Source organism: Loxodonta africana, chromosome 24 (assembly GCF_030014295.1).
Source record: "Loxodonta africana isolate mLoxAfr1 chromosome 24, mLoxAfr1.hap2, whole genome shotgun sequence".
NCBI lineage: Eukaryota > Metazoa > Chordata > Mammalia > Proboscidea > Elephantidae > Loxodonta > Loxodonta africana.
The window spans coordinates 26,443,314-26,458,100 of NC_087365.1; the positions used below are offsets into that span (position 1 = coordinate 26,443,314).

Sequence of the window (14,787 nt, forward strand, 5' to 3'; positions counted from 1 at the left end):
CCCACACCTGCTTCTTGTGGGGATCTTCTTAGAGGATCCAGGGGGCCGTGGGGTTTCAAGAAGGTCCCCAAAGGGCTTGGAGAATAAATACCCTGGCCTGGGTGCCCTGTAATCCTCCCCCACCTTGGGCTGATCTCCTTCCCAGTTGTCAGGGAGGACAGTGTACAGAAAGCTCCCTCTTCTCTCAGACTCCCTAGAAAGTGGCCCAGAAAGACAGGGAGCAGACATGGCTGGTAAAAAGACCACCCCACCCCTCATTTCCCACTGTCTAGGGTAAAATCACCACAAAGTTATAGTAAAACAAAAACCAAACCAAACCAAACCCATTGCCGTTGAGCCAGTTCCAACTCATAGCGACCCTGTAAGACAGAGTAGAACATCCCCAGAGTTTCCAAGGGGGCATGTGGTGAATTTGAACTGCCAATCTTTGGTTAGCAGCCATAGCACTTACCCACTATGCCACCAGGGTTCCCAGTAAAGCAAAAAGAAAGGTTTTATTTGGCCTATGTTTAAAGAGGCAAAAGTAGGAATCGGACAAGCATGCTGCCAGAGCCATGTCTGCCCGAATCTAAGGAATGTTATAGAATGATCAGTATGCATTAACATTACATATCGGCAAAATCATTGAAAGCTTCACCTTTTCACAGATTGGCTAAAAACTGCCAAATCACCGTGATTCTATATTTTTAATTGTCTTTCTTAATAATCACTGAAACAGGTTTCAGTAACGACATTCAGGAGGGTCTTCACCGGAACAATACATCTTACTATTCACTAAGTGCTAAAAGGAAAAGATAAGAGTGGAAAATACATGGGTCTTTTGTGCTCTGTTTATGATTTGTATATGTGAAAGTTTCCCTAAAAGATGTTTTTCAAGATTTTCCTACCTTTTGTTTTTATACCTCAGGGCCCAGGTGATGTGCCCTTGTGAGCCCTTGTGAGTCCAGCTCCAGCTGGGTCACATTCTTTATGCTCAAAGACAGGGAAAAGTGGCTCTGATATTATCTCCTAGATCACCACTTTGCCTGAGAGAAAGCGCCAGCGTGAGCCCAGATCCCGCTTCTGCTTGCTCAGATCCCTGAGTCCTGGGCTCCTGGGCCTTGCTGGGGGCCTTCCCCTTGCTGGGGAACTCCCCCTTCAGGAGGCCTTTCTTCCCTTGGTATTGCACAAGGCCTGCAGCTGTTTCCCTGACCGGCCTCTGGCCTGAGCATTGGGACTGAGGCCTTGGAAAAAGAGGAAGCAGCTTCTGAAATTGGGTGCTCTTTCTTGGGGTAGCAGAGCCCCGGGGCACCAGCTGTACCAAGAGCTCCTGGCCTTCCTTCCTGTTCTCCTCTCCGACCAATTCACCAGCCACTAACCACTGTGGAGCAGGTACTCCCAACCTCTGGGCCTGGAAGGGAGCAGGGCTGGGCTGAGACTTGGTGGGGTCTGTCTGGGTATGAGTGCTGGACTCCAAACCAACCCAAGCCCAAGATACTAATTATAGCCCTCCACAGCTCAAACCCCTCCACAACCCCAAAGCTTCCCTAACCGACATCTAACTTCCAATCTTAACCATCATCCTAATCCCTACCCCAGCCCAATCTTAATCACCACCCTCGCCCTACTTGCTTCCCAAACTCAACATTTACTAACCTCATCTTTATCCACCTCCAACCTAACCATTGTCCTAACCCCAATTCCAACCCATACCCAACCCTATCACCCTCATTCCAGTTCCAGCCCCAGTCATATCCTGATCACCACCTGCATCCAACTCCAATCTTCACCCTCAACCAAATCCATTGCTCTCATCTCAATTTCAACCCCAATTCCAACCCTCATCTCATTCCAGATCCCAGTCTAACCCTCACCCTCACCCTCACCCCAGCCCAGCCCCACCCCGTCCAACTGCAGTCTTCACCTTACTGTAACCCCAGCCCCACTCCGTTCATCTTTACTTCATTCATCGGCATGCAAGTACCTTGACATTGCCCAGCAGACCTCAGGGGATGAGCACTCAGCATTTAAAGCCAGGTTAAGAAATGTAATGGGTTATATGGCTTCCAAAGTTGAAGGTCTGGCCTGTGTTGGGGATTTCTACTATTTTGAAGATTAAACGTTCCTGGAATTGCCCATCTGTACCCCCATATTTCCCTGATTTCTCATCTGTGCGGTGAAGTACCCCAGCTGGCCCTGTTACCCATTTCCCTCCTTGCTCAGACAAAAGAGAAGTTGGGGAGGAGCCTGGGATCAGGAAACAGAAACCGAATCCTGATCCCATGCATAGCTGTTCACCATGAAACTACCTTTGCCCTCCTTTCCCCAGGCCGGATGTTGGCCTCTGCTGGACTTTGTTCTTGGGTCCACCTGCCCTCCCCAGATGTGCTAGGATCCTTACCTGCTCACTTGCTCTCATATAGGCAGCACACATGGGTGCCCACCGTGTACGGGACCACCGCAACCCAACCGTGGCGCAGCCCATACCAGTTCTAGGAGTGGGTATTTTTAACCCTGTTTTCAAAGCACCCAAGGCTTGGAGATGCAAGGATGAACCTCAGGAATTTCCAATCTGGGGAACAATGCTGTCCGAATGGCCATTGCCCAAGGGAGGGCTTGTTTTAGAGCCACAGTGCTCTCTGCCCTCAAATACGTCTGCCCTCTTCCCCATCACCCCTCTACCACCAGGTAGTGCTGACACTCCATAGGTCACCCAGCTCAGACCCAAGCCCTAGGACACCTACCCATCAACACCAAGCTTTTAAACTGGGACAAGAGTCTCTCTTCTAGTGCCATCCCTGCCCTTCCTGTTCCTAGGACAGTTCTCTGGGCTGAGGCTGGTTTTGGGGGTGGGGCAGGCTGAGCCAGTAAGCTGGACTCCAGGGGACTGACCCCTTTGGTGTTGGGGCTAGGCTAAGCATAGGTGACATCTATGTGGTGTGATTTCAGGGGGTTCTAGAAAGAGTCCCTTTACACATTCAAAAAATTCCTGCTCCATTCCAGTATCACTGTGCCGAAAATCCCACCATACCTCCTATAGGTTCAGCAATGCCCTGGGGCAGTGGGGGAGATAGGGACACAGTAGGCATATCTTGCTGGTTTTCCCAACTGCAGAGGAGCTAACCCTGACACCCTGCATGGCTCTGGGTTTCAGGGGTCAGACCTGCCCCCAAACGTGCCCAGCAGGCTGCCTTTCTTCAAAGTTAGGAAAAGCACAGCCACCGGGCCATGGGGCCCAGCCTGGGGGACCTGAGCTTCTCAGTCGCCAAGGACCTGGTATGGGTAACGTCCTTTTGAAGGAGGAGTAGGTCTAGGACTGCCCAAAGAACTGGGGACGATCCACTGGGCCTCAGCAAGTGACAAGACCTGTCTGCTGGAGCAGCCCAGACAGGTGGCTGGGTCTTCCTGTCCTTGCCAGGCCTCTGTCTTTGCAGTGCTCCAGGTTAGAATGTTCCTTACCTAGACTACATTTGCATAAATGCTGCCTGGCCATCCTGGCAGGCAATTCAGGCTCTCCCCAGGCCCTGGGGCTCAGCCCAGCCCACCCCAGGTGTGACCCCTGGTAGCCTTCAGGATCAGCTGGGCCCAACTCATGAGGACGTGGGCTGGGGCTGGGCCCGGAAGATGTCATGAGTTTCCTGTCCCCACTTGCAACCTTCCAGGCTCTCCCCTCACTCTGCTGAGTCAGCATTTAGGACCAAGGAGGATTGCAAAGTTGGCAAAATGTATTTTTGGCATCCCTTCACAGTCTCACATCTATGGCACCCCTTAGGGTCCTTCCCACACTCCTACCCAGGGATTCTCCATGACAGAGAACCTGCCTTCTTGGGCAAGGTATAACCATACCTCTTGCCGTCGAGTCGATTCCAACTCATAGCAACCCCATAGGACCGAGTAGAACTGCCCCATAGGGCTTCCAAGGAGGGCCTGGTGGGTTCGAACTGCTGACCTTTTGGTTAGCAGCTGTAGTGCTTAACCATTATGCCACCAGGGTTTCCACAAGATATACAGTAGGTGTTTAACTCATGCCTGTGGGATACGTGCTGTGCAGGGCCCTCCTGCTGCCTGTCACACCTGCGCTTGGTCCTGCCACCTCCCTGCCCCAACTCAGAACCCCCAAGGGGACTGCGCCCCTCTCTTGCCCATGGGGAACCTCGGAGGGCCTGAGGGGTCTGCACTGCTTCAGGCCCGTGTCCTCAGTCCCAGACCGTGAGAAATGGGTGCTCACAAGCTGCCAAAGACAAGGCACATTCAGAGATGGCTCTAGGGTGGCTGCAGGGGTGCCGAAAGGGAAGTTTTGTCCAGAGGCCACCTCAAGTTGCACCTTGAATGAGGTTCAGCAGGCAGAGATGGGTGCTCACAGGTGACAGGACTGGCCCTGGGGGTGGAGGGGTCTGTGGGAATCAGCTGGGGGCAGGAAATGAGGACTCTCCAGGGCTGTATTGGGACCCATATCTCATGGGCAATGGGAGCCACAGAAGGTTTTGGAGCAGGAGAATGACTCCTAAAGGCTGCGCTTTGTTAAGTTCCGTCAGCCCCGTTATGGCCTGCACCTTGGAAAGCTGGTGGCAGGGGGGCAAGTCTCAAGTATGAAACCATCATTCTTGCTGGGTATCTTGGAGTAGGTCACTAGGCCTCTCTGGGCCCCAGTTCCTGCTGCCTTGGTGGGGGTTGGGGGAGGACAGCTGTTAATCTGTCCTAAAACAGTTTCCCTGAAAGGATGGGAAAGCAGAAGTTGGGCAACCAACTGTGGGGGCGGGGCCAAGTGAACATAGGTGGCTTTCTGGGGCATGCCACCAAGAGAGGCATTCCTGGGCATGCCCCGAGAGGAGAATGTGGGCTCCTGGTTCCCTGCTGGCAGCTGCCCCTGGGGTCCCTGGGAGCCCTGCCATCTCTCTGGAGCAGCCATCACAGCACTCGGAGACGCAGGGCTGGACCTTTAGTGGGTCCTGGAGCTGATGTGCCGGAGGTGTCTCTAGGGGCTCCTGTGTGGCCATTCAGTTTGCACCACCCTTTTAGGAGCCAGAACCAGCACAAAGACCTGGTATGGGCTTCCTGCACCAGCTCCTCCTCCTGGCCTCACTCATCCCACCAGGTAAGTGTCACTGGCCCGTCTCAGGGGGCTTGGCCTCAGTGAGTCCAGACTCTGGCTGGGCCAGGCATGCTGGGCCATGCCTGAGTCCACAGATTCTGGTGCTGGCATTGAAGGAGGGTACAGGAAGGTAGTGAATAGGAGCTGGGTGGGAGCCCCAGGTCCTTGTTGGAGCTGCCCTGCTGAACTTCTGAGCAGCCCCTGAGCCATGGACTGTCCCTGGGGCACCCAGAGGGGCTGCAATAGGGGTGCATTGCTGGGGCAGGGTTTCTGGCCCATCAGTGCACCCTTCTCTGAGCAGATCATGGGTTCTGCAGTGACCCCAGTCCTGCACCGCCCTCCTCTCCCCATCCCTCCCCAGGCCAGGCCTCGTGGGGTGTTTCCAGTCCCCAGGATGTGCAGGGCTTGAAGGGGTCCTGCTTACTCATCCCCTGCATCTTCAACTTCCCTGCCGAAGTAGCAGTGCCCAAGGGCATCACAGCCATTTGGTATTTTGACTCCAATTCTGGGGGAGAGCGGAAGGTGGTGAGCCATTCAGAGAACCCCACGCTGGTGGAGGCGCGCTTCCGAGGCCGTGCCCTGCTGGCGGGGAGCCCCGAGCACAAAGTGTGCAACCTGCTGCTGAAGGACCTGCAGCCTGAGGACTCGGGCTCCTACAAGTTCCGCTTTGAAATCAGCGAGGGCAACAAATGGTTAGATGTCCAAGGCACCACGGTCACCGTGACAGGTGAGGGCAGGTGACTTGGCCACTGCTGCGAAGGAACTTCTAGGGTGCTCCTGGACTGACTGGCTCACAGCCCAGCCCTCATCCTAAACCTCACCCCAGCCCGAATCTCAACCTCAGTTCCAGCGCCAGCTTTATCCCTGACCCAGGGTCAGCCCCAGCCCCATCCTTGTCCCAGGGCCAGCCCCAGCTATACTGTCTCTGCTTCAGCCCCAGCCCTGGTCACCCCTTGCATTCACCCAAGTTGGGTTGTGGGTAGACAGTGGCTTTCCCTTCTCCATAAAAGGGCCCATCTCTCAGCTGGGGCTTCCAGGGCAGAGGGTCTCAGGTCTGGAGAAAGGGAGTCCTGAGCTTTCTGTCTCTGTCCTCAGAGGAGCCCCGCACACCTGCCATCGCCTCGCCCGCCGAGCTGCGTGAGGGCATGGAGGTGGACTTCAACTGCTCCACCCCCTACGCCTGCCTGCAGGAGCCGGTCAGCCTGGAATGGCAAGGCCAGGACCCGGCTCACTCTGTCACCTCCACCCTCCAGAGGCTGGAGCCCACCGGCATCAGACACCTGGAGACCCTCCATATGACCCTGTCCTGGCAGGACCATGGCCGGACCCTGGGCTGCCAGCTCTCGGTGGCCGGTCGCAAGGCACTGGGCGAGATTCACCTCCAAGTCCAGTGTGAGTGAGCTGGGAGACACACCCTCGCTACTGAGCACAACCAGTCCCTCTCTCCAGCTGTGGAAGCAAAACCCTCATCCTGAGGCAAAGCAGGGGCCCAAACTCAGGCTTCCAGGGCAGGGGATGGACAGAGACTGCTAAGCCACTAAGAGCCCCATTTCACGGCTCCCTTCTAACTCCTGCTGGCGTTGAAGGGGGCAAATATCTTGTTCTTGTCCTCTAGGCCAGGCTGGGCAGAGGAGGGACGACACAGAGGGCCAGGGGAATAGGAGCTCCCTAGTCAGCTTTGGGGGTCGGCAGCATGTACCCTGGGATTCAGCTTAGTTCTGGAGGATGCTGGAAAGGTGAGGTCTACCCCCCTTCCTGCCTTAGGCTACTCATGCTTGATGTGACTGTGACAAAGAGCCAGGGGGGAAAGAGCCCAAGTTCCCACTTGGTTATGTGTATTCCCACCACAGTGAAACAGGGCAGCCTGTTCACAGGGTCTGTATCGCGTTGCCTGGCTCCGCTGCTTACAGACGAGCAAACTTCAGTTCAAGCCTTTGTTTTCTCATCTGCACAGTGGGGGGAAAACCCAGTTGCTGTCAAGTTGTTTCTGACTCATGGGGACCCCGTGGTGACCTGAGAGTAGATCTGTGCTCCACAGGGTCTTCAATGGCTGTTTTTTTGGAAGCAGATCACCAGGACTTTCTCCCAAGGCACTTCTAGGTGGACTCAAAGCTCTAGCTTTTCAGTTAGCAGCTGAGTGCGTTAACCGTTGGCACCATCCAGGGACCTAGATAGTGGAGGTTATGATAAGCAGCTCATGTTTCATAGAATTATTACAAACATCAAACAGATGACACGGATAAGGTAGTCAGAACGGAACACTTGGAAACATTAGCTTTTATTAATTTTTTATTTACATGGAGGCGGGATTTGGAACAAGATTTAAAGAAGTGAGGTTTCTTCGTATTGTTGGTTTTCTTACAAACTGGCTAGCTATTCTCAGAGCTAGTTTGATGCTGCCTTTGGTCCCCTCCCACTGGGTGGTTGATCCATTACCAACAGCTACCTCAGGCCCCTAAAGCAAGCAGGGTGGTGCCCAGGACCGTGGAAGCAGTACCCATCGCAGTGGAGTCAACTGCAACTCACGGAGACCCTGCGTGTGTCAGAGTAGGACTGTGCTTCATAGGGTGTTCAACGGCTGGGTTTTCGGAAGCAGATCACAAGGTCTTTCTTTCAAGGCATCTCTGGTTGGACTGGAACCTCCGACCTTTTGGTTAGCAGCTGAGCACATTAACTGTTGCACCACCAGGGACTCCTGTCCATGGAACCCACCCCCAACTAGAACACACGGCACCTGGGCAGTGCCATGAAGCAGAACGCCATAAAAGGCAGCATGGGCTGGATGCTGGGCCAAGCTTTAACTCACCTAGTCTCTAAGGGATCAGGAGTGCGTCACAGGGTGGGGGTTGGGGCGGGGAACAGAGCCTACCCTGGACAGGGGAACGAATGGAACTGATGTTTTATGTGGGTGAGCTACCTCAGGGTAGAGTTTGAAAGGGAGGAGAGGTGTGAATAAGAGGAGATGAGGAAAAGTATGCCAACCCTGCCCTCCTCGTGCCCCTTACCGGATGCCCCCATCCTGCCTTCCAGATGCCCCACGGGGCGTGGAGGTCCTGCTTAGCTCCTTGGGGCAGAACATCCTCCCAGGTGACCTGGTCACACTCACCTGCCAGGTGAATAGCAGCTACCCAGAGATCAGGTCGGTGCAGTGGGTCAAGGACGGGGTGCCCCTCGAAGCCAAGGGCCGGGTGCTGCGGTTGCCCCAGGCAACCTGGACCGATTCCGGCGTCTACACCTGCCAAGCTGAAAATGCTGTGGGTTCTGCCATCTCGACCCCTGTCAGCCTCTATGTCTTCGGTGAGTCCTGGGTGAGACTGGATCTTGGCCAGAGAACAGGGAGGGGTCCAGCCAGGCCAGGGGAGCCAGGCCAGGGCAGAGCCAGAGGCTGGCAGTGCTCAGGGCCTCATGGGGTGCAGGTGCGGAGATAGGAGCGGAGCACAGTCCACACTCTCTCTCCCCCAGCAAGCCAGGGCCCAGTGTGGAACAAAGAGGCCCTTGGCTCTGAAGGCAGAGGTCCTGGGGTTTAGTGCCAGCCCCGCCTTACTGTGAGACAGATGACAGAATTCCCCTGGGAGGGCGGATGTTGAGAAGACCCTGGGGAACAGCACAAAGGTGCAGGGCAAACCAGGGGCTTTGCTGCAGAGGGTTGTGGTTTAGACTGTGCAGATTCAGGTTGATGGGTTGTGGTCCCAGGGGCTTTGAGGGGTTGGAGCTGGAAGTTGGTACCCACGCCCCAGCATGCCCCCTCATGCCCCCTCAGCCGCTGAGGTCCAGGTGAACCCAGAAGGCCCCTTCCTGGAGAACCAGACAGTGACACTGACCTGCCACATGCCCAGTGGGACGCCCAGTGAGATCCGCTACAGCTGGTACAAGAACCAGTTCCTGTTGGAGGACGCCCATGCCCGCACCCTGCAGCTGAACCGGGTCACCAGGGCCGACGCTGGCTTCTACTTCTGCGAGGTGCGGAACGCCCAGGGCAGTGAGCGCTCGGGCCCCGTCAGCGTGGTGGTCAACCGTAAGTGGCCAGGGCAGGGTGGTAGTGGGCACTACCAGAGCTCAGGGAAAGGCTGAGGCTGGGCCTAAGGGTTGGGTCCCTGGGTGCAGGGGTACTGGGTGCAGGAGCTGTGAAGCCACTTCACCTGGACAAGGGCTCTGTAGTCCGATGGCTTTGAGCTCACTTCCCATTTCTGCACACCTGCCCTGGGCCTCAGTTTCCTCCTATTTAAAAAAAAAAAAAACTTTAAATTTTGAATATTCTTTGATGGTTATAAGAGTGGTGAGGGAGGGTGGGGGGAGGGAGAAGGGTATCCACTAATTATAGATAGTAGATAAGAACTATTTTAGGTGAAGGGAAAGACAACACATAATACAGGAGAGGTCAGCACACTGGACTAAATCAAAAGCAAAGAAGTTTCCTGAATAAACTGAATGCTTCGAAGAGCCTCGTAGCAGGGGCAGGGGTCTGGGGACCATGGCTTCAGGGGACATCTAAGTCAATTGGCATAATAAAATCTATTAAGAAAATATTCTGCATCCCACTTTGGAGAGTGGCGTCTAGGGTCTTAAACGCTAGCAAGTGGCCATCTAAGATGCATCAATTGGTCTCAAACCACCTGGAGCAAAGGAGAATGAAGAACACCAAAGACACAAGGGAATTATGAGCCCAAGACACAGAAAGGGTCACATAAACCAGAGACTACATTAGCCTGAGACCAGAAGAACTAGACGGTACCTGGCTACAACCGATGACTGCCCTGACAGGGAGCACAACAGAGAACCCTGAGGGAACAGGAGAGCAGTGGGATGCAGACCCCAAATTTTCGTAAAAAGACCAGACTTAATGTTCTGACTGAGACTGGAGGGACTCCAGAGGTCATGGTCTGAAGACCTTCTGTTAGCCCAAGACAGGACCCATTCCCAAAGCCAACTCTTCAGACAGGGACTGGACTGGGCTATAGGATAGAAAATGATACCAGTGCGGAGTGAGCTTCTTGGATCAAGTAGACACATGAGACTATGTGGGCATCTCCTATCTGGAGGGGAAATGAGAGGGCTTAGGGGGGTCAGAAGCTGGCAGAATGGACACGAAAAGACAGAGTGGAGGGAAGGAGTGTGCTGTCTCATTAGGGGGAGAGCAACTAGGAGTATGTAGCAAAATCAAACCAAAGAACCAAACCCAGTGCTGTGGAGTCAATTCCAACTCATAGCGACCCTATAAGGCAGAGTAGAACTGCCCCATAGAGTTTCCAAGGAGCACCAAGTAGCACTTAACCACTATGCCACCATGGTTTCCATATGTAGCAAGGCATATATAAATTTTTGTATGAGAGACTGACATGATTTGTAAACTTTCACTTAAAGCACAATAAAAATTTTTAAAAAGGTATACATAGTAAAAGGCAATAATAATGAAAAAAAGTTAATTTTGAAATTATAAAACTTACAGAAAGTTGCAAGAATAGTACAGAGAATTATACCTTTCATTCAGATTCCCCACTTGTTAACGTTTTGGCATATTTGCTCTATCCTTCTTTCTTTCTCTATCTCCATGTATATGTACATACAGTACACTTAACTCTGTCTCCATAAACACAGACGCATATACATACACACATTGTTAGTTGTTGTTGACTTGGAGTTGGCTCAGACTCAGGGCGACCCCATGTGTAACAGAACGAAACATTGCCCAATCCTGCCCCATCTCCATGATTGTTGGTATGTTTGAGTCCATTATTTTGGTGACTGGGTAGTGCCTTCTAACATAGGGGTTCATTTTCCAGCACTGTATCCCATAATATTCTGTTGCGATCCATAAGGTTTCCATTGGCTAATTTTGGGAAGTAGATCAGCAGGCCTTTCTCCTTAGTCTGTCTTAGTCTGGAAGCTCTGCTGAAAGCTGTTCACCTTTGGTAAGCCTGCTGGTATTTGAAATATCGGTGGTAGAACGTCATAGCAACATGCGCGCTGCCACAGCACAGCGAATAGACAAGTGGGTGGGAAGTTTATATCTGCACATTCCTCTTCCTGAACCATTTGAGAAGAAGTTGCAGATATGATGCTCCTCTATCCCTAATTTCCTTGGCATGTATTTTCCTAAGGTCTTTCTCTTACATAACCACAATTAGGAAACCTAACATTGATACAGGACTATTATCTAATTTACAGTTTACATTCAAATTTTGTCAATATTCCCAATAATGTCCTTGATGGCCATTTTTTTTTTTTTTTTTTTGTGGTCCAGGATTCCTTCCAGAATCACGCTTTGCTTTCAACTGCCATCTTTCTTTCTTTCTTCTCCTTTGTCTGGGATAGTCCCTAAGTCTTTCCGGGTCTTTCTTGATACCGAAAGTTGAAGAGTACAGGGCGGTTTGTTCAGTAGAATGCCCCTCAATCTGTGTTTGTCAAAATAGAATAGACTGAGACTACGCAGGCACTTTGGAGCCCTGGTGGTGTAGTGGTTAAGGACTCGGCTGCTAACTAAAAAGGTTGGCAGTTCGAATTCACCAGCTGCTCCTTGGAAACCCTATGGGGCAGTTTTGCTTTGCTCTGTAGGGTCGCTATGAGTCAGAACTGACTCGCCGGCACCTGATAACTATGACATGCACTATGCGAGGTGCAGATGTGATGTTGTGTCTGCCTCAGTGCAACATATCAGGAGGCCCATGATGTCGGTTTGTCCCATTGTTGATAGTGTTCACTTGGTCACCTGGTTAAAATGCTGTCAACCAGATCTCTCTACCGGTTTTCTTATCTTTAAAGTGGGGCCTCTGTACCTACTTGGAGGGTTGCCACAGGACTGACTGGGATGAGGGTGGTTTGTCCGGTGCAGGGGTGGGTACAACAGGCACTCAGGAGCTGCTGGAGTTGTCCCCATCTCTCTGGGCATTGTGGGACAAATGGGTGCAGGGTTCATAGGTTAAAAAGGGGAATCTGAAAGTCCCCTATCTGAGGGTGATAGGCCCGGCTCTCATTTCCACACAGACCCACCCCTCACTCCAGACCTGACTGCTTTCCTGGAAACGCAGGGGGGGCTCATGGGTATCATCCACTGCTCTGTGGTCAGTGAGCCCCCAGCCATCCTGGTACTGTCACATGGGAGCCTCATCCTGGCCTCCACCCCCCAGGAGGGTAACCGCGGCCCACGCTTCAGTGTCTTCTCTGCTCCCAACTCCCTGCGCCTGGAGATTCAACACCTGGAGCCAGCTGACAGCGGGGAGTACAAGTGCTTGGCAACCAACTCCCTTGGAAATGCGTCATCCACCCTGGACTTTCACTCCAATGGTAAGAGGGCACTGGACAGTTGGCTGAGGGAGCCTGAGGAGGGGGCCAGCTCTGGCCTCTTTCTTCTAGGAGTCCAGAGGACTCAATGGAGGGGCTGAACCAGCTGGCTGTTAAAAATCACATCAAAGGCTTGGGCTATACAGTCATTGCAACCTCAGAGATTCCTGGAAGTCAAAACAAAAAGGGAAACAGGAGAGGTCGCATTACTCCTTCTGCACACTCTGAACTTGGAGAGCCCTTCATGTTTACATTTTTACTTATTAAACTTTGGGAGCAGGCTCTGCGCTAGGAGTCAGATGTGGGAGGCAAAATGGAGAGTTAGGGTCTTCTAATTTTTACCTCGGTGCCTCCCTTCCCAACTTCTGAGGCCATGGCGGACACAGCTAATCTGTCAAGGCAGGTTTTAAAATATTTTATTGTGGTAAAATATATATAACATAAATTTGGCATTTTAACCATTGTTAAGTGTACAATCCAGTGGCATTAATTACATTCGCGATGTTGTACAACCATCACCACTATCTGTTTCCACAAATTTTTCATCACCCCAAACAGAAGTTCTGTACCCATTATCAAAAACCCATTGCCGTCAAATCGATTCTGACTCATAGTGCCCCAGGGGACAGAGGAGAACTGCCCCACATGGTTTCCAAGGGAGCGGCTGGTGGATTCAAGCTGCCAACCTTTTGGTTAGTGGCCAAGCTCTTAACCACTGGGCCACCTGGGCTCCCCTTATCCGTTAGACAATAGTAGTTCCCCATCCGCCTCTACCCTCAACTTCTGCTAACGTCAAATGCACTTTCTGTCTCTACACATTTGCCTATTTTAGATATTTCATATAAGTGAGATCATATGATATTCGTTCTTCTGTGTCTGGCTTCTTTCACTCAGGATAACGTCTTCCAGGTTTATCCTTGTTGCATCAGAGCTTCATTTCTTTTTTATGGCTGAAAAATATTCCAGTGTCTGGACTTAGCACCTTTTGTTTATCCATTCATCTGTTGGTGGACACTTGAGTTGTTTCCACTTTTGGCTATTGTGAATAGTATTGCAATGAACACTGGTATGCAAGTATCTAAGTCTCTGCTTTCAATTCTTTTGGGTATACACCCAGGAGTGGAATTGTTGGGCCATATGGTAGTCCTGGAAACCCTGGTGGTGTAGTGGTTAAGAGCTATAGCTGCTAACCAAAAGCTCAGCAGTTCGAATCCACCAGGTGCTCCTTGGAAACTCTGTGAAGCAGTTCTACTCTGTCTTATAGGGTCGTTATGAGGTGGACTCAAATGAACGGCAATAGGTTTGGTTTTTGGTTTTTACGGTGGTTCTATGTTTAACTTTTTGAGGAACCACCAAACTGTTTTCCATAGTGGCTGCGCCATTTTACAATCCCACCAGCAATGGATGAGGGCTCAAATTTCTCCATGTTCTTAAGGCAGGTTTTTAACATAAACAGGGGCTCTGGTTCAGAATCCTCAACTATGCTGCAGCCAGCCACTACCAATAGATCTAAATGGGCATTCCAGGCCAAACCCTCCTGACTGGCTAGAGAGACACAGAGCCAACATACCTACAGCCATGTGGGGAGAGGAGAACCTGGAGGGCCTCCTGCAGCGGGTGGCAGGGCTCCACAGATGTGCAGGGGAGCTGAGCCGAGGGACGGGACCCTCACAGCCTCTCCAGTCTCTCTTCCTCCCTCTCCTGCCAGCTGCTCGTCTCCTTATCAGCCCAGCAGCGGAGGTGGCAGAAGGGCAGGCGGTGACGCTGACCTGCAGGAGTGGCCTGAGCCCCACGCCTGAAACCCGCTACTTCTGGTACCGGAATGGAGTCCTGCTTCTCGAGGGGCCCAGCAGCAGCCTTGTGCTCCCCATGGCCTCCAGCACCGACGCCGGCTCATACCACTGCCGGGCCCAGGACAGCCACAGCGCCAGTGGTCCTTCCTCGCTTGCCATCCTTACTGTGCTCTGTAAGTAGCCCTCCCAAACTCACTGCCCGTTGTGGGGAGGATCAGCCCCCTGGGACCCACCAGCCACCTCCAGGCCCTCCTGACGCTGTCCTGCCCTGGGGCCTAGACCAGGAGGGTGGCCACAGGCCTCAACACCATAGACCTTTCCATGTAGGGCTGAAGTTTGGGGAACAGGCTGGGTGGGGCTTCTTCTACCTCCCCACAGTCCACCCTCCAACCCCAGCCCCCTTCAGGTCCCCTGCCTCTAGCTTCAAACCCACCATGGGCACCATATCCAAGCTTTACCCTCTTGGGGTGGGTCCTAGGACACAAACTTGTATATATGCGCACACACCCCGTAGGCTATGCCCTCATGGGCTCCCGTAGACATCAAGGCAGAACTCTTTGCACAGGGAGAGGTCAGTCCCTCTGGGCATCCTATCAAGGATGGATGCTCCATATTAGCCCGAAGGGCTGACTAATGTCAGGGCAT

General features: G+C 52.6%; 1 protein-coding gene across 11 annotated transcripts in view; it reads left to right on the top strand.

Moving 5' to 3' along the window:
- The first annotated feature begins 1,222 nt into the window (after nt 1-1,222).
- SIGLEC1 (sialic acid binding Ig like lectin 1) overlaps nt 1,223-14,787 on the top strand; it is a 28,853-nt gene continuing 15,288 nt past the window's right edge. For 8 of the 11 annotated variants that reach the window (XR_002786175.2, XR_010319219.1, XR_002786176.2 and 5 more), the window contains exons 1-7: nt 4,771-5,074; nt 5,433-5,798; nt 6,167-6,463; nt 8,102-8,368; nt 8,832-9,086; nt 12,053-12,352; nt 14,058-14,315. Coding sequence is in view for 7 of the 11 variants with exons in the window: in XM_023550057.2 (XP_023405825.2) it covers nt 5,026-5,074; nt 5,433-5,798; nt 6,167-6,463; nt 8,102-8,368; nt 8,832-9,086; nt 12,053-12,352; nt 14,058-14,315 (1,792 nt within the window). In the remaining 4 variants the exon portion in view is untranslated. Of the gene's footprint in view, nt 1,372-4,770; nt 5,075-5,432; nt 5,799-6,166; nt 6,464-6,686; nt 6,808-8,101; nt 8,369-8,831; nt 9,087-12,052; nt 12,353-14,057; nt 14,316-14,787 lie in introns of those variants that run through there. The other 3 variants (XM_023550056.2, XM_023550060.2, XM_023550061.2) reach the window with 3 other exon arrangements.